Source organism: Microcaecilia unicolor, chromosome 7 (assembly GCF_901765095.1).
Source record: "Microcaecilia unicolor chromosome 7, aMicUni1.1, whole genome shotgun sequence".
Taxonomy (NCBI): domain Eukaryota; kingdom Metazoa; phylum Chordata; class Amphibia; order Gymnophiona; family Siphonopidae; genus Microcaecilia; species Microcaecilia unicolor.
The window spans coordinates 230,082,099-230,105,094 of record NC_044037.1 but is presented as its reverse complement, the minus strand read 5'-3'; the positions used below and the strand labels follow the sequence as shown (position 1 = coordinate 230,105,094).

The 22,996-nt window shown below is 43.5% G+C and overlaps 1 protein-coding gene across 1 annotated transcript in view; it reads left to right on the top strand.

Annotated features, from left to right (window-relative positions):
• UBR3 (ubiquitin protein ligase E3 component n-recognin 3) overlaps positions 1–22,996 on the top strand; it is a 686,242-nt gene that overhangs the window by 235,804 nt on the left and 427,442 nt on the right. The window contains 2 exon segments of the mRNA XM_030210854.1: positions 1,546–1,631; positions 17,951–18,092. Of these exon segments, the coding sequence (XP_030066714.1) occupies positions 1,546–1,631; positions 17,951–18,092 (228 nt within the window).

Genomic DNA, 22,996 nt, shown 5'->3' with positions numbered 1-22,996 from the left:
TTAACTCCAATTAAGATCAAAAATTTGTTCAGTTCTCTTCAGTGTAGTCTACTGAATCAAAGTTTAAGTACTAAGATTCTGAGTTAGAGCAATTCTTATAGTGCAAGCACAGTCCAAGAGTGATTCTGTGTGAGATCTATTCTGTGGTGATAGTGCAGGTCTAGTGCAAGATTCTTCTCTCTCACCTATTCTGCAGGTCTCCTCTGCACAGCACTCATGAGGTTGGAATCACGGATGGACTTAGGAACTCTCCAAAATGCTGATTCCTTGCTAGTGCATCACGGGACTTCCGTGGACTTGTTTTTTATTTCAGACCTCTTTTGTGGAATGTCAAAAATAGGCACCTATTTTTTAAAGGTAATATTAGGGGCTTATGGTCCTTCATTTAATAGGCTCCCAGAACCAGCCCCAGTGACATACAAATTATCTTGTCAAAGGTACATCTCCTTTGATTGAGGTGTAAATGTGTGTGTGTACTTTAGGCATGGAGTTGCATATTTTATAAAATACATGTGTATATTGCAGTTCTTCCCGAATTGTGCCCCATAGTGAATGCCTATGCATGGTCCATTTAAATAGGCATATTCTGTCTGCCTTTTTTTTTTTTTTTTTTTGCTTGTGTACCTGCATGTAGTTCTATAAGAGCTGTTTCTGAATGTAAAGCATACTTTACATACAGAAAAAGCTTTATAAAACTGGAACCAGAAGGAGCCTCAAGGATTGAACCAGGTACTGGCCAAATTTGCCCATGTATATTTGATGAGAAAACTCACAGCATTCAGGAGAAATAGAGTGGCACTATTCTAATACTAATTATATTCTGTATATACCTTGTAAGTTCGATGTGGATCACTTAAAAGGAAGTCAGGCATGCCTGAGAAGTTACATAAAAGCCTTACTAAATCCTACTAGACATAATCTAACCTAATTTGGTCTTCAAGACAGATATTTCTTAAATAGCCATGTTTTTAAAACCTTCCCGAACAAGCAGTAACTATCACTGTATACCAGATGGTTGGAATGTAATGCATTGGACTTTTAAAATACCTCTTGTCCTCATTAGGATATTCTGTATCCATGATAAACTCCAGAGACTGTTCACTTACTAGGGTTTGGTTGGGAAGGGTGGGATAGTAAGGGTGCGGTGGGGATGGACGTTTGAGCATGAGTAAGATGGTCGTCTTTTGTTATTAGCATGTATTGCTTTTCAAGCTATGTACTGAAGAAATACAGTATGTCTTTTATGCTGTTGGTTTTGTTTTATAGTAGTTCTCTTTATAAAAAAAAAAATAAACCTTCCCCAAAAAACCCATACTACCCCTTGTATGAAGTTTTGAACTTGTAGCACTTTGTAGTAGATAATGCTCATGAGTAAATTTGAATGATGTTCATAGGAATGTGCTCGTGTTTACTGTAAGTTACAGTATTAAGTTTTTCAATCTTAGAGCTCTGCTGAACTTAAAATATTGATATTTCCATCAGATTGGCTTAATGTTTACTTAAGTTGATTTGCATAAGCTTGACCTTTTAATTTTTTAATTCTAGGAATGACAGATGATGAGATCTTGCGGGCAGAGATGGTAGCCCAGCTTTGCATGTATGACAGGACACACAGCTCTTTGCTAGACCTTATATCCTTTTAAGAATGGTATGGTTCAATTTTCATCATAATTGCGTATGAAATGGCATACATACACAAGGTAATTCTGCAACAGACTGCCTTAACGCAGGGATGTCCAGCTTTGGTTCTCAAGGGCCACAATCCAGCTAGGTTTTCAGGATATCCCCAATGAATATGCACTGCCTCCACTGTATGCAAATAGATCTCATGCATATTCATTGGGGAAATCCTAAAAACCAGACCTGGCAAGGGCCGATGTTGGACACCCTTGGCCTAATGTATAAAGCCTGTATAACTACACAAATTTTAGACAACTTTCTCATTAAAAGCATCCACAGACACTTAAACGTGCTGTTGTCTACAAAAATTGTCAGAAATTTCTATTCATAGTTTTTGAAACTTGGAACAGTAAGTACCAACCTAACTCCATCCTCAGGAACACTTCTGTTTACTGCAGGTAACAATACATGCAAAATGACTACATGCGCATGCTTTTACTGACATAGAAGCCAGGCCATTTTAAAAGAAGCCATTTCTGTGCATAGACATCTGTGTTATGCTTGTAAATGGCTTTTAAAGTTACCCCCTTAATGAAGAAATCGGAACAAGACCAAGAATAAGAGTTGAGCACTAAGAGTGGTAAAGATGATCAGTAGCTTAGGAAACCATTAAATGCTGTCATTCTCTCCTAGAAAGAACTGGCTTTAGTGTCTGCAGAAAATAACTCTGAAAATATTATTTTAAATGTTGACAGTGTTTAGTTTGACCAATTTTTGAATTGTTTTCTATGATTGAGTCATTTTTAGGCATTTCTGTAGAAGTACTATAGATTTGAATATTTTTTTCCTTTAAAAGGCTGTGCTGTTCTATGTAGTGGCCAGAGACATTTTAGTGTAGTTGACCTGTGGTCACCAAGTTGAAATGCTTAGATATGCCTCAGTTTGCAAGGCTTTAGCTCATGATGTATCTTTTTCTTGTTTGGTTTGTTTTACCTGAAGCTTGGTCAGCACTACCCACTGGGCATGCAGGGAGACAAGGCCACAGTGGAAAGACTAAATTAATTCTTTGCTTTGGTTTTTAATGAGACGGATGTAATAGAGCTACCCGTGCCAGAAATGGTAGTTTAAGGTGTTGATACAAAGGAACTGAAAAACCTTGGTGAACCTCAAATATTGTGTGCAGTTCTGGTCACCACATTTCAAATAAAGTACAGAGAAGGGTGACAAATGATAAAGGGGATGAGATGACTTCCCTATGAGGAAAGGCTAAAGCGGCTAGGGCTGTTGAGCTTGGAGAAAAGATGGCTGAGGGGGAGGTATGATAGAGGTCTATAAAATGAGTGGAGTAGAATGGGTAGCAATGAATCACTTGTTTACTCTTTCCAAAAATACTAGAACTAGGGGGCATGCAATGAAGCTACAAAGTCATAAATTTAAATGAATCAGAGAAACTATTTCTTCACTCAATATTTTTATTTATTTTTATTTTTGTTACATTTGTACCCCGCACTTTTTCCCACTCATGGCAGGCTCAATGCGGCAGGCAATGGAGGGTTAAGTGTCTTGCCCAGAGTCACAAGGAGCTGCCTGTGCCAGGAATCGAACTCAGTTCCTCAGTTCCCCAGGACCAAAGTCCACCACCCTAACCACTAGGCCACTGGGCCACTCCTCCACAATATGTAATTAAACTCTGGAATTTGTTGCCAGAGAATGTAATAAAAGCAGTTAGCTTAGTAGGGTTTAAGAAAAAGGTTTGGATAGCTTCCTAAAAGAAAAGTCCATAAGCCATTATTAAAATGGACTTGGGGGAAAATCCACTGCGTATTTCTAGGATAAGCAGCATAAAATGTACTGTTTTGTGATCTTGACAAGTACTTGTAACCTGGATTAGCCACTGTTGGAAACAGGATGCTGGGTTGGTGGACCTTCAGTCTGTCCCAGTATATCAATACTTATGTTCTTATGTTCTTAAATCGCAGCATATCACCTGGACCAGATGGTATACATCTCCTAGTACCGAAAGAATTTAAAAAATGAAATTGCATTTCTACTATAAGTAATATGTAACTTATTAAAACTTTTCCACAGTTCCTAAAGATTGGGTTGTGGCCAACACAATGCCAGTTTTTAAAAAGGGTTCCAGTAGTGATCTAGGATGCTACAGACCAGTGAGCTTGAGATCAGTACATGGCAAAATATTAAGAGACTTGTAAAGAAGAAAATTACTGAACACGTGAAGGGGCATAATCGAACGGAAACGTCTATCTCCATGGGCGTTTATCTCCGAGAACGGGTCCGTGAAGGGGCGGACCGAACTGTATTTTCGCAAAAAATAGACGTCCATGTTTTATTCGACAATTTGTGAGCTGGGCGTTTTTGTTTTTCAGCGATAATGGAAAATGAAAGCGCACAGCTCAAAAACGAATAACTCCAAGACATTTATTCGTGGGAGGGGCCAGGATTCGTAGTGCACTGGTCCCCCTCACATGCCAGGACACCAACCGGGCACCCTAGGGGGCACTTCTACAAAAACAAAAAAAAAGGTAAAAGAGCTCCCAGGTGCATAGCACCCTTCCCTTGTGTGTTGAGCCCCCCAAATCCCCCTCAAAACCCACTGCCCACAAGTCTACACCATTACTATAGCCCTAAGGGGTGAAGGGGGGCACCTACATGTGGGTACAGTGGGTTTGGGGGGCGGTTTGGAGGGCTCCCATTTACCAGCACAAGTGTAACAGGTGGGGGGGGGGGGATGGGCCTGGGTCCACCTGCCTGAAGTCCACTGCACCCCCTAATAACTGCTCCAGTGACCTGCATACTGCTGCCAGGGAGGTGGGTATGACATTTGAGAGTGAAAATAAAAAGTTGTGAAACGGCATATTTTGTGGTGGGAGGGGGTTTGTGACCACTGGGGGAGTCAGGGGAGGTCATCCCCGATTCCCTCCAGTGGTCATCTGGTCATTTAGGGCACTTATTGGGGCCTTATTCGTGGAAAAACAGGGTCCAGGAAAAGTGTCCTAAATTCTCGCTACAAACGCATATTTCTTTCCATTATCGGCGAAAGGCGCCCATCTCTGATCGGCCGATAACCACGCCCCAGTTCCGCCTTCACCACACTTTCGACACGCCCCCATCAACTTTGTCCGCATCCGCGACGGAGTGCAGTTGAAAACGTCCAAATTCGGCTTTCGATTATACCGCTTTATTCGTTTTTGTGAGATAAACGTCTATCTCCCGATTTGGGTCACAATATAGGCGTTTTTCTATTTCGATTATAAGCAGGATAGACATGTTTTACCTCACCAATCTGCTACATTTTTTTGAAGACCTGAATAAACATGTGGGTTGAATCCTCCTGTCAAACATTTAAAAGTAATTTGAAGACATATCTTGTCAAGAATGCATTTGGTCAAGATTAAACATGTGTTCTTAATCATGATGAAGGTTGGGGTGACGATCAGCAGCGCAGGTATATATTTTAAAATTTTGATCTATTTTTTTTAGATTTTTTTTTCTATATTTTAATATTTTGTTTGTAAATTGCTATGACAGCATCCTAATAGTGATATATCAAGTTTTAAATAAACTGTAAGCTGCAAAAGTGAGCCAGTAGATATCGTATAACTAGATTTTCAGAAAACATTTGGCAAATTCCCTGCTGAAATTAAAAAGCCACTACAGGTAGTGACCTGTATAGACAATTCTCTGAGTGGAATAGGGTGAATAATAAAGTGCAACAGGGATCTCTACTGGGACCAAGTTGTTAAACCACATGTGGACTGTGAAAAATTGCAGAAGGACCTTATGAAACTGGAATACTGGGTATGCAAATGGCAGATGAAATTTAATGTGGACCAGTGTAAAGTTGATACATAATCGGAAGAATAACCTAAATTATAGCTATGCAGTGCTAGGTTCGATTAGGAATCGCCACCCAGGAAAAAGATCAAGGCGTCAACATGAATATCACATTAATCTGCTTAGTGTGTGGTGGTGGCCAAAAAACAAACAATGTTAGGAACTATCAGGAAAGGAATAGAGAATAAACCAAAGAATATAATAATATATCCGCGAACATGACTTTGAGTATATTGCATCTCAAAGATATAGTGGAATTAAAAATGTATAGATAAGGGTGGCATAAATGATTAGGAGGATGGAACTCCTCTCATATAAGAAAAGTCTAAATAGGTCAGGGCTCTTCAGCTTGGAGAAGACAGCTGAGGTAGCATATAATAGAGGTCTGCAAAATCCTGAATGGAATGTTGTAGGTAAATGCAAATTGATTTGTTTTACTCTTTCATAAAGTACAAAAACTAGGTGACACACCATGAAGTTACATAGTAATACTTTTAAAACAAATTGGAAAATATTTTTAATTCAAGGTGTAGCTAAGCTTTGGAACTCATTGCTAAGGCATGTGGTAAGAGCTGTTAATGTAACTGTTTAAAAAGGACAAATTCCTGGAGATAAAGTCCGTAAACAGTTATTAAGATAGACCTGGAGAAAGCCACTACTTATCCTTGGAGGTAAGTAGCATAGAATCTTGTTGCTTTTTGGAATTGTGCCCGGCAGTTTTGACTTGAATTGACCACTATTGGAAACAGGATCCTAGGGTAGCTGGACCTTTGATCTGACTTAGTATGGCATTTCCTATGTTTTTTAAAAACTGTTTTTGGCTCTGAAGCAGTATTTTTCATTTGTATGGGTTGGGCGTTACTAGCAGTTCCCATCTATTGTAAATATTGCTCTCTGTCTTCACTCAGTGCACACTCTCCTCACTACCTTCTCTGGAACCTTGCTGCTGGTGCCATCTCTGGAGTAGTTGATTTTTCATCATATCATACAGTTCAGTGAATTTCATTCTTTATAGTGTTCAATCTCCCATGCTGTTCTCATGAGACCATGAGGAGTGTGAAAGGGGTAAAGGGTTATGGATTTGATATACTGCCTTTCTGTGGTATAATCAAAACAGTTTACATACAATATATGCAGGTACTTTCTCTATCACAAAATTTTTGTACCTGGGGAAATGGAGGGTTAAGTGACTTGCCCAGGGTCATGAGAAGCTGCTTTGGGGATTGAACATGGTTCCCCATGTTCTCAGTCTACTGTACTAACCATTAGGCTACTTCTCCATTGATGCAGATTTCTGCATCAGCACTGTGCTTTGTGAGGAGATACTGTTGATTCATTGATACCAGAGTTTTCACCTAAAGGAAGTGCTCTTTTCTGATTTCCTTCTGATGTTCTCCTTGTGAGGGCAAAATCTGGCCACATTGGGCAGCTATTATTTTCAATTTCTAAGTATTGAAGATAAGAGTGTACTTGTTTTCTTTTATTGCTCTTCTCCTTTTCTCCTATTCTAAAGCTTGGCCACATATTATTCAACTTCCATTTCCTTAGGAAGCGGCACCTAGAAGGGAGCTATCTTCATTTTAACCACATCACTATTGTTTTAGAATTTTGTTGATTTAAATTGTTTGATTGTTACCTGCCTGGAATTGTAGGATAATGTGAGATACTTTTTTAAATCAGTCAGTCCTTAGCATCCTGTTAGACCAGTCCAGACAAATGGGTTGTGTCCATCTACCAATGGAAGGAGATAGAGGAAGAAAATAGTTCTTAATTGACTCACCCTTTAAGGGTATTATGCAGCATGGAATGTTAAATATTTGTCTCCCAAGCAGATGATGGATGACGGGCCATGCTTCTGTCTTGGTTTCTAACTAGTTTCAGTTGAGCTTTAGCTACCCTTTTGGGGGTTTGTTCTCCTGAGCCAGTTTTATGCTGAGTTTGTTGAGTTGAGGGTGCCTGTTTGACTTGTTCTCCTTAACCAGCTTCTCAGCTGTGTTTGTCGAGTCAGGGGTAACCTCCTGGCCTTGTTCTCCTGACCCAATTTAATGCCTGGGTTTCAGTTGAGTTGTGAGTGCTAAGCTCCTGTTCTGTGGAGATGAGGTGGATCTCAGAAGTCTCCTGAGATCTATACCTCCCCATCCCCACCTTACTACCAACATATCCCTATGCATTTGATGAGCCTGTTTTGATTTATTTCACATGACTCAGCACTTCTCTGTTTGTGGTTTTATTCTGAGACTAATAGGCTCCCATCCTTGTCTTGAGTGTCTAATGTCTCAAAGCCTTTATATCTCCTCTTCTTGCTCTTATAGCTTTCATGTCTGAATAGGGCACTCTTTGGCACCAGGTCAGTCAATAGCCATTCTCATTGGTCTCCCTTCTATGTGCTCAGTAAAGGGTCAGATGTAGACAAGAAATCATAGTGGTTTCTCAGCCCCTGATAGCTTTCTTCCAATACCCTTCTGTGGATATTGAACTCCTTCAGGACTTCCATTTTAGTTGCAATATTAGATGTGCCTTCAAAGACCCATTCAGGAAAAACAGCAGTTGGGTTTGTTCCTTTAAGCATTTCTTCCGTGGTTTGTTAATGCTGTTTTTTTTTATTATTCCTGCTTATCTTTGGACTCACTTCCTTCTCTTCTTTTGTACCCTTTGTCTTTCTAGAGTCGTCCTAATTGGACTTGGTTCTTTCTACTGGTTACCGTTGGGAAAGACCTCTAAGGCATTTCCAACTTCTCTCTGGCAGTTATTTATTTATTTATTTTTTGGCTGGGGATATTAATGATGCGTTTATTTGCAAATCTCTTTCAATTTTTAGTTGTGCCTTATGTTGGGGACATTGCTTTGCTACATCCCATTCGTCTGGACTGGTCTGATAGAATGCTAGGGAAGGACAAGTTTTATGTCTTACCTGATAACTTTCTGTCCTATTAGACGAGTCTAGAGTCCCTTCATGGCTGATTAATTTTATTTTGGTTACAAGCTATATTTCTCAGATATCATTGATTCTTCTTTTAAGTTTTCCCTATCTGTTGTATGTCGCACATCTCCTGACTCGGTGAAATATTTGTAACTGTCTGCATGTCGGTAGAATAAATGCCTCACTGGCTGGTAAGGTTATGACATGATTGAGACATTTGGTCTCAGAGTTTTCTATATTGGCCATTAGGTAGATTTTGAGCACCATTGCTTGGCTATTCAAAATTCTGAACATTCTATGCTGTATAATATCCTTAAGGGGGTGAGTCCCTTGAGGACTATTTTCTTCCTGTGTCTCCATCTGCGAGTACAGTGACACAACCCATTTGTCTGAACTGGTCTGATAGGACTAACGGAAACAAAGTTATCAGGTAAAACATAACTTTTCCATCGTCTTCATAGAGTTCTGTGGTCTCACTTCTATGTGCCACATCTGCTATCGTTTGTACATACATTTGATGATAGTACCACTGTGTTTGAAATCATCTTGTTTCAGAGCTGTGTGACTCAGGGGCGTAGCCACCAGCAGCACAGCGGTTCCAGAGGCTCCGGTCCCCATCATCGTCCCTTCCCCCGTGCCGTGCCGCAACTTTCACCCCCATCTTCCCTCACCCTCGCAGGCCCGCCCAGCAGCGATTCCGATCGCAGGCAGTGGAAATGAGAGGGGGAGATAGACATGGGGGTGGATGAGAGGTACACAGTAGGTGGTGAGGGGGGAAATGCTGGTCCATGGGGGAGAGGACTACTACTATTACTATTTAACAGGAATGAAGAGAGAAGGGGCAGGAAATTATAAGGCTACCATGGTGAGGTGGGGAGGGGATCAGATGCTGGTTAGAAGGGTGGAGGGAGAAGATGATGGGAATGGTGGAACCCTGTGGGAGAGGGGAAGGAAATGAATGAGAGTAGAAATATGGTAATGGGAAGTAGATTAAAGATAAAAAGAGAAAGTAGAGATGGGGAGGAGTAAGATGGGGAATGGGAGAGCAAGAAAGTAGAGATGGGGAATGGGAGAGCTAGTGGGTGAAAGAAGAAGATGGAAATTTGATAGGTAGTTGAAAAGTAAAAAGGAGACAAAGAAGGGTGAGAGAGAGGCAGAAAAGACCAACAAAGGAATGACCAACATGTCAGAGGCAGGAATAGTGAGGGAACAGACAGGAGAGAGGAGAAAAGACAAATGGACTACAGCCGCTTGAAGAAGAATTAGCAGACGGCAAAGAGGAAAGCAGAAAAGAGAAATTGGAACCAGCAAGATGGAAAAATAAAATGTCCAGACAACAAAGGTAGAAACAAAGCATTTTATTTCGAATGTTTTAAATGGAATATGTTAGCTTTTGGAAATGTGCATAGGAAATGTCTTTGTATTGTGTTCTGTAGAAAAGGAAATGTATGTTTTGTGTCTCCAGTGTTGCAGTAATGCTATGTTTAACTTCTTGGGGTTCCTTTTCAATTTTTGTCTAAATATTTTTATTTCTAATTTGTGATCCCTTGTTCTGTATTTGGTGAGGTTCTGTTGGTGTGATAGTAATGGCAGGTGGGAAATTGGAAGGGAGGCAAAGAGGAGAGGGAATCGGGGAGGGGAGCCCTCCTTTATTTTCTGACCTGGGCCCAAGCAGGTCTAACACCAGTCCTAACCCTTGCTGTATAGCTGGTGAGGATTCCCAGACATCCCTAGCTATGGAACTCCTCCAAAGGCGGCCAGAACTCCCTTCTACCAAGCTCTGGCAACAGCATCCTTGAGCCATCGACAGCTAAGCATGTGTGGGGTGCTGGCATCAGTGGCTTAGGGTCATTGCTGCTGCCTGCCAAGCTTGGTAAAAGAGAGTTCTGGCCACCTTCAGAGAAAGTCTTCAGCTGACTGAGTTTGAGGATCCTCATTAGCTAAAGTATTTATATTTTGAGGTGGAGGTAGGGTGGAGCAGAGAAAATTTTGTGCCCACCCACTTTGGGCTCAGGCCCACCCAAAACTGGCTGTCTGGCTACGCCACTGGTGTGACTGCGATGTTGTAAACTAGATGATGGCAGATAAGGACTATACAGTCTGGTTGTAAGATGGTTCTGTGCTCTTGAAGCCCTAGCAGTAACATAATGCAGTTTCCCTCTTCTGTACCCCTAGTTCTTTCCAGCAGTAACCAACTATATTAGTTCATCATCTCAATTAATATAGTGGGTCTCTTTGTACTTGTTAACACGGTTGTGCACTGCCCTCCAATTTTTTTTTAATGTAATGTGTAGAGAAAATGTGTAACAGTAAGTACTTTGAATCATGAACCAATATTCTGTTAGAAATGTAGAAATACTCCATTCTGGCTTGTTTGATCAACTTAAAAATACATACCTGTTTACTTCATTGCTTGCTAGCAGTTTGCCCTGTGGTTGTGAAGATTACGTTTCCAGAAATTGTTATAGTCCTATTTACCTTATATGTAGGGCTTCTGACTTTAGGTTTTAACTGATAAAAACTGATTACATTTCTAATTGAGAGAGAGGGGGGGGATTAAAATATATGTTCTGGAAAAAAACTATTTCCCCTAGTACTCTCACCCCTCCCCTCGCATGTCTTGTATCCTCCATTTGTTTTTGTTTTTTTTGTGTGTGTGTGTGTGTGTGTGTGTGTGTGTGCTGATGACTCCTAAGTGATACAAAAATAGATGTTTAATTCCACTGGAAAAAAAGTATTCAGAAGTAGCACCTGTGGCATGAAAACACTGAAACACTATTTTTGTATATTCTAAAACCCTCTCCCCTTCCCCACCAAAAGAATTTGTTGGAAAATAGACCCCTAAATTCATTTATAAACACCTAGGAATACAAGCCCTTCATAATATTCCCTGTGAACATAAGTAGGAGAAATTCTGTATTCAGGGCATGATGGTAAAATTTAGCGACTTGCAAACAGTGAGCGATGCACAAAGGGGATCGCGTGCAAATAAGCTGCATGGATCCCCTTTTGTGCATTACTCGTTGTTTGCAAGTCCGAGCTGTGAAATGCATTTGACAGCTCTGATGCACCAGATGGACGACCCCCCACTTTTTTTTTTAATGGTCCACTGGACCCTGACATCCATTCCCCCCCCCCCCCCCCCCCGGTGCGTGTACACATCCCCCTCCCGGTCCTTTACCTTTACAAGGTGGAGGCAGGAGATCAGGAGCAATAACTCCTCCCTTCCTTGGTAACAGCAGCAGATGAATTCAGAGACTAATGGGTGGTGTCCATCTACCAGCAGATGAGTGCTGAACTGTAGTGCTATATAGTCCAGTCAGTATTCTCTATCTGCAGCAGGGGATGGACGTTCTCATATGCTCCGGGATTCTGTGCTGCTGGCTCTTTTGCTAGGCTTAGTGTAGCCTTGGGGTAAGTGGCTGTGCGGTGCTGCTTTTAAGGGGTACACATGGTCACCCCAGGTTCCTCCCCCACCCAGCTCCCCTCTCTTGCTCGTCCTCACTTCTTCCCCATGGGGAAAAAAACAGGAGAGAGCCTTGGCAGGCTTAGCGTTCAGGGTTTGATTTCTGTCTGACCCCTTGACTTGCTGTGGAGAACTGCTGTTTGGCAGTTATTGGGGGTTTAAGAGAGTGAAGTGAGTTCTGCAGCAACTGTCTGACCTTCGGCAGGGCCCTAGTCTTCAGTTGGGTGAGTTTTCTGCTCTAAGTCTTCGGTGAGCTTCATTTAAAAAAAAAAAAGTGCCATGGCGGCAGAGCTTGTTAAGTGCTGCTCCCACTGTGCTAATTGGAGAGCAGTGTCGTGGAGGTTGCAGCGGCTCTCCGATGTTGGAGGAGGCAAGCCTGCTGTAGCGGGTTTTTTCCCCGCGTTCTGGAGCCAGGGTGAGGAGCCTTCGAATCAGGGTGCACCGGTGGCCATTTTGCAGGGCGATTCAGGGACCGCGCTGCTGAGTTCTGTGACGGATGATTTTAATGCTGCACAGCTGATTCCCACTTTTGACTAGCTCGGTGTTCCCGTGGTGGGCGAGGTGTCTGACCTATTCTCCTTGGAGTTTGTTTTTCTCCTTCATAGGGCTTATTTTTTGAAACAGGTCAGGCTGCAGGGGCTCCCAGTTTTGGAGCTGCTTGTGATCAGGCACCTCTGAGTCACACAGCGCAGTTGCCAGTGAATCCTGCCCCGAAAAGGGAGGCGTTGTGCCTCGGTATCAGGAAAGGGGGGGGGGCCTTGGTTTCCCTATCTCCCCTAGTGTCTGAGGGAGGGTTTTCAGGAGCTGTGATGTCTTCTCAAGAGCAGCTGGTGTTGGAGGAGGGGGAACATCCACAGGAAGAAGCTGGTGACACCACAGTCGTGAGAGTGATCCACAAGGAGGAACTGCCCTCCTTTATCACCAAAGCTTTTCAGTCTTTTAATATTGCCTCCCCAGATCTAGCCACTTCAGCTGCCTCCAACCCTAAGATTGCCAGCACTCGGAAACAGCCGTGGTCTTTTCTGGTGCATGAGGCCATGCTTGAGAACATTTCTGCTCAGTGGGATATCCCTACAGTGTCCCTACAGGTGGCCAAGACTATGGCTAAACTCTATCCATTGCCCTTAGCGGAACTGGATAAGCTCTTCATGCCTAATGTGGATGCCTTGGTGGCAGCTGTCACCAAGAAGACCACCCTCCCTGTGGATGGGAGAGTTAGCTCTGAAGGATGTTTAGGATAGGAAACTAGAGGTGTCAGTTAAGCTTTCCTTGCAAGCAGCGGTTTGTGGCTCTTATTCTGCTTGAGCCTGCCTTAATTGGGTGCAGCAGTTTGCTGATGATTTGCAGGGTTCCAAGGTTCCCTTGTCCGGGACTTTACCAGATGCGGAGTCAGGGCTGGCATATCTGGTGGATTCTTTATATGATATAATTCGGGCCTCAGCAAAGCAAATGTCTCTGGTGGTAGCCGCTAGGTGCTTATTGTGGTTGCACCACTTGGCTGTGGAGTTTGCTTCTGAGCAGCGTCTGGTTAAGTTGCCCTTCAAAGGCAAGCTGTTGTTTGGGGAGGATATTGAGAATTTGGTTAAAGATTTGGGAGATTCTAAGACTTGGTGCCTGCCAGAGGAAAAATCTAAGCCTTCCCCTTGGTCGAGTTTTTCTCGGCTAGGTTCAGAGACATATGCCGGTACTGTCCGGATTGCCAGAATGTGGCTCAGTGGTATTGCTATTCCACGAAGCAGTCCTTTCGGACTGATAAGGGGGCCTTGGCGCCTGCAACCCAAACTTCCTCCAGTTCCAGGCCTTCCCAGTGAGGAGGCACTGAGTCCTTCCTCGCCGCCCACTGGGGGAGGTTGTCCCTCTTTGGTGAGGAATGGGCTGGCATCACGACAGATCATTGGATCCTCAACAATATTTTTGAGATGGTTACAAGTTAGAATTCACTGATCCCATCGTAGATCTTTTCTTGGAGTCCCCATGTGCTAACCCAAGGAAAAGAGCAGCATTTTGGGCCACCCTATTGAAGTTGGGAGTTGTAGATCCTGTGCCTCTGGATGAGCAAGTGAAAGGGCGGTACTCTTTATTTTGTGGTTCCCAAGGTGACGGGAGATGCCTTCCGGCCAGTTCTCAACCTCAAGAAGATCAACAGGTGTTTGAAAGTGCGGCATTTCTACATGGAAGCCCTTGTTCTGTCCTTCGGCTATGCCGCCTGGACAGTTTCTCAAGACTTTGGATCAAGAGGCTTATCTGCACATTTCCATCTGGCTTCCGCATCGTCATTTCCTGCGCTTTGCCATTCTAGAGCAGTATTTTCAGTTTCAGGTGCTACCGTTCGTTCTAGCTATTGCTCTGCGCACCTTCTCCAAGGTCATGGTGGTAGTGGCTGCTTTCTTATGAAAACAGGGCATACGAGTTCATCCCTGTCTGGATGACTGGCTATCAGGAGAGCAGTTGGCCCATATCTCTTGTCATCGCAGTGTTGCGATCTTTGGGGTGGATCATCAATTTTTCCCAAGAGTTCCCTCAAGATCTGGAATATCTTGGAGTGCAGTATGACACAGCTCAGGTCAAGGTTTTCTTTCCAGGGCACAGATGTCTCAAACTGCAGGAGTGGGTCAGTTCTCCAGTCCCCGTACCCTTTGGTTTGGGACTACGTTCAGGCCTTAGGTTCGATGGTAGGGACCTTGGACATAGTTCTGTGGGCTCGGGTGTATATGCATCCCTTAAAACAGTCCCTGTTGAGCTGGTGGTCTCCAGTGTTGCAAGATTACGACTAGAAGCTCTCCTGGACAGTTGCAGCGAGCCGGAGCATGGAGTGGTGGAGGTCCTCGCTGTAGATTGGTCTACCACTTGCGACCCTTCTGTGGACAGTAGTAATGACAGATGCCAGCCTTTTGGGCTGGGTGGCCCAAGGACAATGGTTGTCAGACGAGAGGCAGTGGTTATTCAACCGGTTGGAGCTGCAGGCGGTCCAGTTTGCTCTTCTGGCATTTCTCTCCCTTGTAGTGGGCAAGCCTGTCTGGGTGCTGTCAGACAACATGACGATAATGGTATACATCAACCGACAGGCAGTGCAATTCTGGCGAACGAAGCTCAGCTCCTCATTCAGTGGGCAGACGCCCATTTGCAGCAGCTGTTAGCTGCTTATGTTGCGGGAGTTCAGAACATCCAGGCAGATTTTCTGAGTAGGCACGCCTTAGACCAGGGGAATGGGAGCTTCGGGTTTTGACTGATCGTCCGCAAGTGGGGGACGCCGGTAATGGATCTAATGGCAACTCAGTGCAATTCCAAGGTGCCCATTTTTTTCAGCAGAAAGGGAGAGTACGGTTCAGAAGGCATCAAAGCTCTCGTTCAACCATGGCCAGTGGAGCTCCTTTACGTGTTCCCTCCGTGGCCCATGATAGTGTTCTTCACCGGTTCCTGCAGCATCCGGGGCTGGTAATTCTCTTGGCTCCGGATTGGCTGAGTTGGCCTTGGTATGCAGACATAGTTTGGCTGTTAGTGGATGAGCCTCTCCCGATGCCCCATCTCCCTGGTTCAGGGGCTGATTCCAATAGAGGATCCTTCCCGCTTTGGTCTAATGGCCTGGCTATTGAGTAGGTCAAGTTGAGAAAGAAAGGGTATTCTCCGAAAGTGATTGCTACTCTTCTTCAAGGGAAAAATCATTCTATATCCATGGCTTATGTGCGGATTTTTGAATCCTGGTTTGCAGATCAGGTGATTGCCCCCTTGCGAGCGTCACTAGTGCACATTGTGGCATTTCTTCAGGATGGCTTATCAAGGAGTCTTGCTTACAATTTCTGAGGGTTCTGGTCGTGGCCTTAGCCAAGAGACTGTCTTCTTCATTCATTGTTGGCTTCTCATCCAGATGTAGTACGTTTCCTAAAGGCTGTGAATCGCCTTTAGCCCCTGGTTCGACCCCTATGCCCGGAGTGGAATCTTAATCTGTGGTGCTGCAGGCTCTTCAAAAAGTGCTCTTTGAGCCATTGTGGCGAGCATCGTTAAAAGATATTACCCTGAAAATGGTTTTCCTCATCCCTATTGTTTCGGCGCACAGGGTCTCTGAGCTTCAGGTGTTGTCCTGTCATGAGCCTTTTCTCTGTTTTTCATCCAAGGAGTTAACTTACGCATGGTTCCCTCCTTCCTGCCGGAGGTGATATTGTCCTTTCACCTGAACCAACCATTGTTTTTGCCTGCCTTTCATGAGGAAGCTTACCCGTGGGAGTTCTGGTCTCTCCATCTTCTAGATGTTCGTCAAATTCTGTTTTGTTATTTGGAAGTGAGTAATGAATTCCGTCGGTTGGATCCATTTTTTGTTCTCCTTGCAGGGCCCTGCAAGGGAGAGGTGGCATCAAAGGCGTCTGTTGCTTGCTGCATCAAAGAGGCAGTTCCTTCAGCATATTTGCTGGAGGGTAAGTCTGTGCCTGACCGTTTTCAGGCTCATTGTACTCAGGTGGTTACAACTTCTTGGGCGGAGGCGCGTCTGCTCTCCTTGAAGTCATTTGCAGGGTGGTGGTTGTCTGTCTATATGTTTTTGTGACATTATCATGTGGATGTTGCAGTGCACGCTGACGATGCCTTTGGGGCGACAGTTCTTGCTGAGGGAGCTTCAGCTTCCTACCCTACTTGAGGACTGCTTTGCTACATCTCTGGATTCATCTGCTGCTATCACTAAGGAACGAGAAATTATCTTTTCTGATAATTTTCTTTCCTTTAGATGCAGCAGATGAATCCAGAGGTCCGCCCTTCTTTGCTCTGATTTTTTTCTGGGATCTGCCCGTTGATTGCAGGTCCTGTTGTTGGTTTTTCGTTGTTGTTGTAGATTACTTCGGGAGGTTCTTCAATCAACTGTTGGTGTTATTTCCATGGGAGAGGAGAAATGTTCTTCATTATTATGCTTTTGTTCTTCACGTTTCCTTCTGCTCTGTTATGTCCTATATAGCACTACAGTTCGCTCTCTATCTCCACCTGCTGGTAAATGTACACAACCCATTATTCTCTGGATTCATTTGCTATGTCTTAAGGAAAGAAAATTATCAGGTAAGACATAATTTCTTCTGCCTTGGGCTGTACAGGAACAAAATGGTGGTGCCCAGGCCCTGCCTGGTGTATTCTGGGATACATTGGATGGGGCTAAACACCATATAAGGAGGTTTGTTTTCCTTATATGGTGCTTAGCCCTGCCCAGTATCTCAGAATGCATCGGGCAGAGCCTGGGTGATGCCATTTTGTTTTGGGCAGGCCCAAGGCAAGAGGGAGAAGCTGTTGCTCCAGCTTCCACCCTGTAAAAATACAGGGAGGGGTGGGGGGAACCGGAAGATGGTGTGTGCACACAAGGGGGTCACCAGGAAAAGTAAAAAAAAAAAAATTGTCCGGGGGGGGGGGGGGGGGGGGGGGTCAAGGTCCACTGGATCACTGGGGAACTTTTACAAAAATAATTTGGGGGAGGGGGGTGCCAGGAGGTGAGAGGTACGAAGCGCAAGCAGGCAGCCTCCAGAGCAGCTGTAAAATTTGCTCATTAAATTATGGCTGCTCTGGAGCTGTGCATCTCCCGGAATACACATTAGAATACTAATAAGCTCATATTAATACATTTGCATAGGGTTCTCAGTGGCTGCTAGTGGCACAAGTTAGAACCACGGAAAACCCTTGTGTGCATTGCTAACTACATAATTGCTTGCTTTAGAAATGCTAAATAGTAGTAGTAGTAGTAGTATACTGGTTAGAACCAGTCTAAAGTAAATGTTAATAGCATGGTAAGCTTTGTGCATGTAGCCCTCAGTCTATGGAAAATAAGTTTTGCATGTTAAATATTACTGACAAACTAGAATTTCTGAAGTATAATGAACTCCTACGATTACTTTTTGGACATACAGAATTCAGGCTAGTGTATAGAAAAATGAACATGCATATATTGGACACATTTTAGCATGCACAGAGATGCAGTAGTCCTGGTCATAGCTAAGGTTGAAATCTTGATGATTGACACGGCAGTTCACAGGATTTAGTCGTGCTATTTGTATTAATCTGATCTACTGTTTAGTAAAATACATCACTTCAGTTTGTATTTTTTTCTTAATCTATGGATCCACATTCCAGAAAATCCTAATCCCAAAAGTGGCATTATTCCAGGTAGCTACAGCTTTGAATCTATGCTGTCTGCTGTTGCAGATTTTAAAGCTCCTGTTTTTGAACCCGGAGGGTCCATGCAGCAAGGAATGTATACACCAAAAGGTATGTAAATACATAAAAATGCTGTAAAAAGCATACTAGAGCTAAAGGTCAAAAGCTAAGTAGTAGGCCCAACCAGTCTCATATGCCCAAAAGCTGTTCCTTAATGACATCATTCAGCAGTGCTTTGAGGGCACCTTGTATTGGTACTCCAGGGAATTGCCCTGCTTTCCCTTCCCTTTTCCAAAAGTGAGCTTGATACTATATCAACACTTTTCACCCAGATAACTGAACATTTATAAACTGTTATTTACTTGTTCTTAATGTTCTGTATGGCTGATTTCATCTAATCTAAGCAACCATAAATCGAATACCAACATAGAGCCTTATTTGAAAAGAGGTTTTCTCATTATGGGTGGTATTTTTGTTAAATAAAGCTTTTGATGTTTGGGAAAGGATTGGATGTTAAAAACAGCATTCATTGTAGTTAGTTGTGTTTCACTATCATGTAGTTTCTTCAGCTGTGTTTTTTCCTCTTGTGGCCATCATATTTTTCATTTGTCATTTTATTCTAATATATTTGCATTTTTAAAGTTAAACACTTTTCGGGAATAAGATGTTCAAAACTTTCTTATGGCTGTATCCAGTACCTGAAAAAGTACCCCTTACCTGAATTCATTCTTTGTTGATTATTTTCCTTCTAATCTAGGGGTCCTTTTACTAAGCGGCAATAAGCACTAACATGTGCTTCCCTTGCACCATAATGCACTACTGCAGGGCGTACACTCAGGCGCTTTGTGGTATTTCAGGCATCTGCGCACGATTCGGGGGTGGAGAGTAGGTGTGCTCAGCATTATTCGGTCAGTGCAGCTACATTGACGCATGCCAACCGATTAGCACATGGTTAGCACATGAGCCCTTTCTGCCTACTAAATAGGTGTCAGTAATGGCTCACACGCTAATGGCCACACACTAATTTGGAAATTAACACCTGGCCATTAATAGGAAAAATGGAAATGCAGCTATTTTTACAGTCGCAATAAAAGTAACCTCAGTGCGCAGGGAAACCCATTTGCTGATTATAGCACAGGCCACATTTTAGCACAGTTTACTAAAAGGGCTCCTTAGTTTGATGCCCACATAGAGTTATAATGAAGTTTTAACATAGAAGCTTCCTTTAAAACTTAGGAGCCAAGACACTTATTTTGTTTAGTGCAGAATTTTTGTGTTCTTTCAGTCTAGTAAAGATTTAACACGTAAAGTGGGAAGTAATGCAACGTAGTAAATGACGGCAGATAAAGATCTTTCGTAAATGAATTTTAGTTTACTTTGCAGTCTAGTGATCTGCATAAGGAATTTCTTTCCATGCAGGAAAATGCATCGAAAATTAGTGAACGTTTTACTGCTGTTTTGCAGTGAAAATTTTATTCCATGTTGGGGATTTAAGCAAAATTTTAATGTCCAGTGGAATTCTGTGGCAGTTCATTTGTAAGTAAAAAATATTGGATGTCCCAAGACCTGAAATCCAAAAGCTGTGGACCCCTGGAGATGATAGTCCAGTTTGGGAAGACCTGCAGTTCCCTAATCCGAAGCCTCAATGACCCTCATGTCTGGTGGACCGAGTCTAACTCTCACCTCCTTCCACTCTCTTACTTATTCATGACCAAGTTGGCTAATCCTCCACTAGTTAGCTTTGCACAGTTTCACCACCTATTTATCCAACCTTTTTTCACCACCTATGTATCTAGCCTAAGGGTATTGGTAGAAGGGTGGGTGGGTAGTGTTTTAGAATTGTGAGTAGGTGTGGGGGGGAGGGGGAATATTTTTGGTGTTAGACCAGAGAACGAACCTCCAGTTCACTGGTGAATTGTGTTTGGTTAGATTTGGAAACTATATCTAAACTTGTTACATGTAAACAGTGTAAGGAATGGTGTTGAAATATTTGCACATATGTGACCATTTCTGGGAAAAAGTGACTACAGTCACCAGAAACAAACAAAAAAAAAGAGGTTTTAATGAATTCTGTTAGAGCAAACAATGGCCCAAACCCCATCCTTTTATGTGAAAACATAAAAATAGTTACAGAAGTTTAACTTGAAAGGCTCCGCTTAACACAAGACTTTCTCTACTTCAGGATGCAGGTGAAAGCTTGGCTCTTCAACCAGGCCTTTTAATGGAAGAAGTAGACATGACGTCATGTCTGAAGGAAGACATTAGGCAGAGTTCCTCCAGACCCCTAAGCGCTTTCCAGCTTCTTTAAAAAAGCCCCTTGCCGAGACTTACCCCAAAATTGTGCATCAGAGACATTCAGGAATCCTCTGGCTTGCTTTGGCTTGGTTGCGAGTGAGCAATGGTGGCGCCGTTCCCCGATAGACTCTAAGCTTGAACGACTGCAAACCCATTTGGATGAATTCTCCTGTGAGTGTGTATCTTTTCAAACCCGTACAAGTGCAGTGGAGGACAGAGTCAAGGAGGTGAAGGGAACGCAATCTCTTTTACAAAAAAGGTTGCAGCGCTAGAAGCAAAATTGGAGGATCTTGAGAACAGATCAAGATGAAATAATCTGAGACTTGTGAGCCTACCAGAGTCCATAATGGATAAGAATCTGATTGATTTTCTAGAGGAATGGCTCACTAAGGAATTACAGATATCAAGGAGCAGGGGCTTGCTACGTATTGAACGCGCGCACCGGATAGGCCCTCGGCAGGGCTCTTCAGACAGGCCGAGAGCAGTCATCTTAAGAGTGTTGGACTTCATGCATAAACAAGCTATTCGGGCAATGCATACGGGGAAAGCACTGATGTATGAAAACCACCGGATTCTATGCTTTCAAGATTATTCAGTTGGGGTTGCAGCGCAGCGCAGAGCATTTGCTCCAGTATGTTCCAAATTTTTTGCCCGGAAAGTAAAATTTGCTCTGGTGTATTCTGCTATCCTGAAAATCTCACATAATGGATCCTTTAAAACTATAAGGACAGTGGAGGAGGCGCAGGAATTCCTATCTACAGTGGAGAGTGTACAGCCTGCAGGTTCATGATAACAATGAGAAATGGAGGAATAGGATGGATTGGATTGCAAACACATGATTTCTCCGCTTTGAAACATTCCTGTGTGGACTGGGCTCTCTGTCGAGGTGGGGAGGGAGTGTGTTCATTTGAGTGGCTGGTATAGTTTTTGAGGGAGTTTGGTGGGGTGGGGTTCTGTTATGTTTGAGTTTGGAGTGAGTGGGGCGGATAATGAATACTAAGAGTGGTAAGGGTGTAGTGGGCATTTCTGGATGAGAGGGTGAATACTTGGGGTTAGATCTGCTCAGAGCTGGAATCGCTGGGGTGGCGTTATACATGATGGTTTCTGTGGGGAGAACTTATCTTAGAAAGTGGGGGTGGGTATGGAGGGGGGGAGGAGTGGGTTGGGAGGCAGGGTTTTTTTTTTGTCCTTCTCTCTCTCGCTCTCCCTTTGATGAAGGGAATTTGCGTTCAAGGAGCACTGAAGTTCCGGGGGGGGGGGGGGGGGGGGTCTGGCTGGGACCCTCCTGCGGGACAGTTGGAATTATTTGGGCTTTGCAAATGGGCTGTTTCTTACTGTTATGATACATGGTGAAGATAGTATCATGGAATATGGGAGGCATAAATGGGCTCATTAAAAGAACAAAGATCCTGCAACACCTACAGCGAAACCGTATAGATATTGCACTGTTGCAAGAGACACATTTGCAGGCTTTGGAACACACTAAGCTCCGAACCTGCGAACCTGGTGAGTGGGGGATTGTGTGGCAGCAGATGCCCAAGGGAAGAAGGATGGGGTGGCAATACTGGTTAGGAAAGGAGTGGCGGATAGGGTGCAGAAAGTAGCGATGGATACAGGGGGGAGGTTTGTTTTAGCAGAGGTGACGATGAAACAACATACCTTTTTAATGCAATATTTATGCCCCTAACCAATACGATAAAACTTTCTATAGGAGGGTAACTTACCTTCTCTTACAACACCAAAATGCTTCCTGGATAGTGGTAATGCGGTGTGGGATCCCATTTTGGATAGATCTAATCCAAATCCACAAGCGTCTTATCACACTAATAAAGGACTGAGACAATCGGCGCATGTGATGGATTTGGTTGATGTTTGGAGGGAGCTCCACCCCACGGAGTCAGACTATACTCACTTATCTAGAGCTCACTCTACACAGGCCAGGATAGACTATATCATGGTTTCAAAAAAGGATTTTAGTAAAGTAGTGAAAGCAGAGTTCGGACCCCATGTTATTTCTGATCATGCTTGGGTGTGGATGGAGTGGTCCTTGGGATGTTTGGGTGGTGGCCGATATAGATGGCAATTCCACTTGGACCTATACAATGTCCAGGGCCTTCGGGAATGTTTGGTAAGCTGTTGGAAGGGGTTTGAGGACACTAATGCTGCCCATGAGTCGGACCTCATTCTCTATTGGGAAACTGCGAAGGTGGTATTACGGGGCAAGATAATTAGCTACTCCTATCATGTCAAGAAAGCTAGGGACAGAGAGATCTTAAGATTGGGTGCGCAACTGCGACAAGTGTGGCAGCGTTTTGGGGTCTCTAGAGAGGGCAGCATCGCCAGCAAGTTTTAGATAGTCAGGTGGCGCTGAACTCATTGTTACACCAGAGAGCACTTAAATCTCAGAGATATTATAGGTATTTGCTATACAGACAAGGAAGCAAGACAGGTAAGCTATTGGCTAGGTTAGCCCGTCCCAAGTGAGGGTCTCCAAGGATTCTAACAATTCAAGTTAAGAGAGGGCAGAGAGTGCACTCTGATGAGGCCTTTGGCGAGGTTTTTCTTGATTACTATCGTGAGCTATGTGCCGCTCCTGATGAGGAGGGACTACCCGGGGAGTTGTATCTAGATAATATGACACTTCCTTCTCTGACTCAAGGATATAGAGATCTCTTGAACTCTCAGATTGAGGAGGAGGAAGTGATGATGGCAATAAAGAA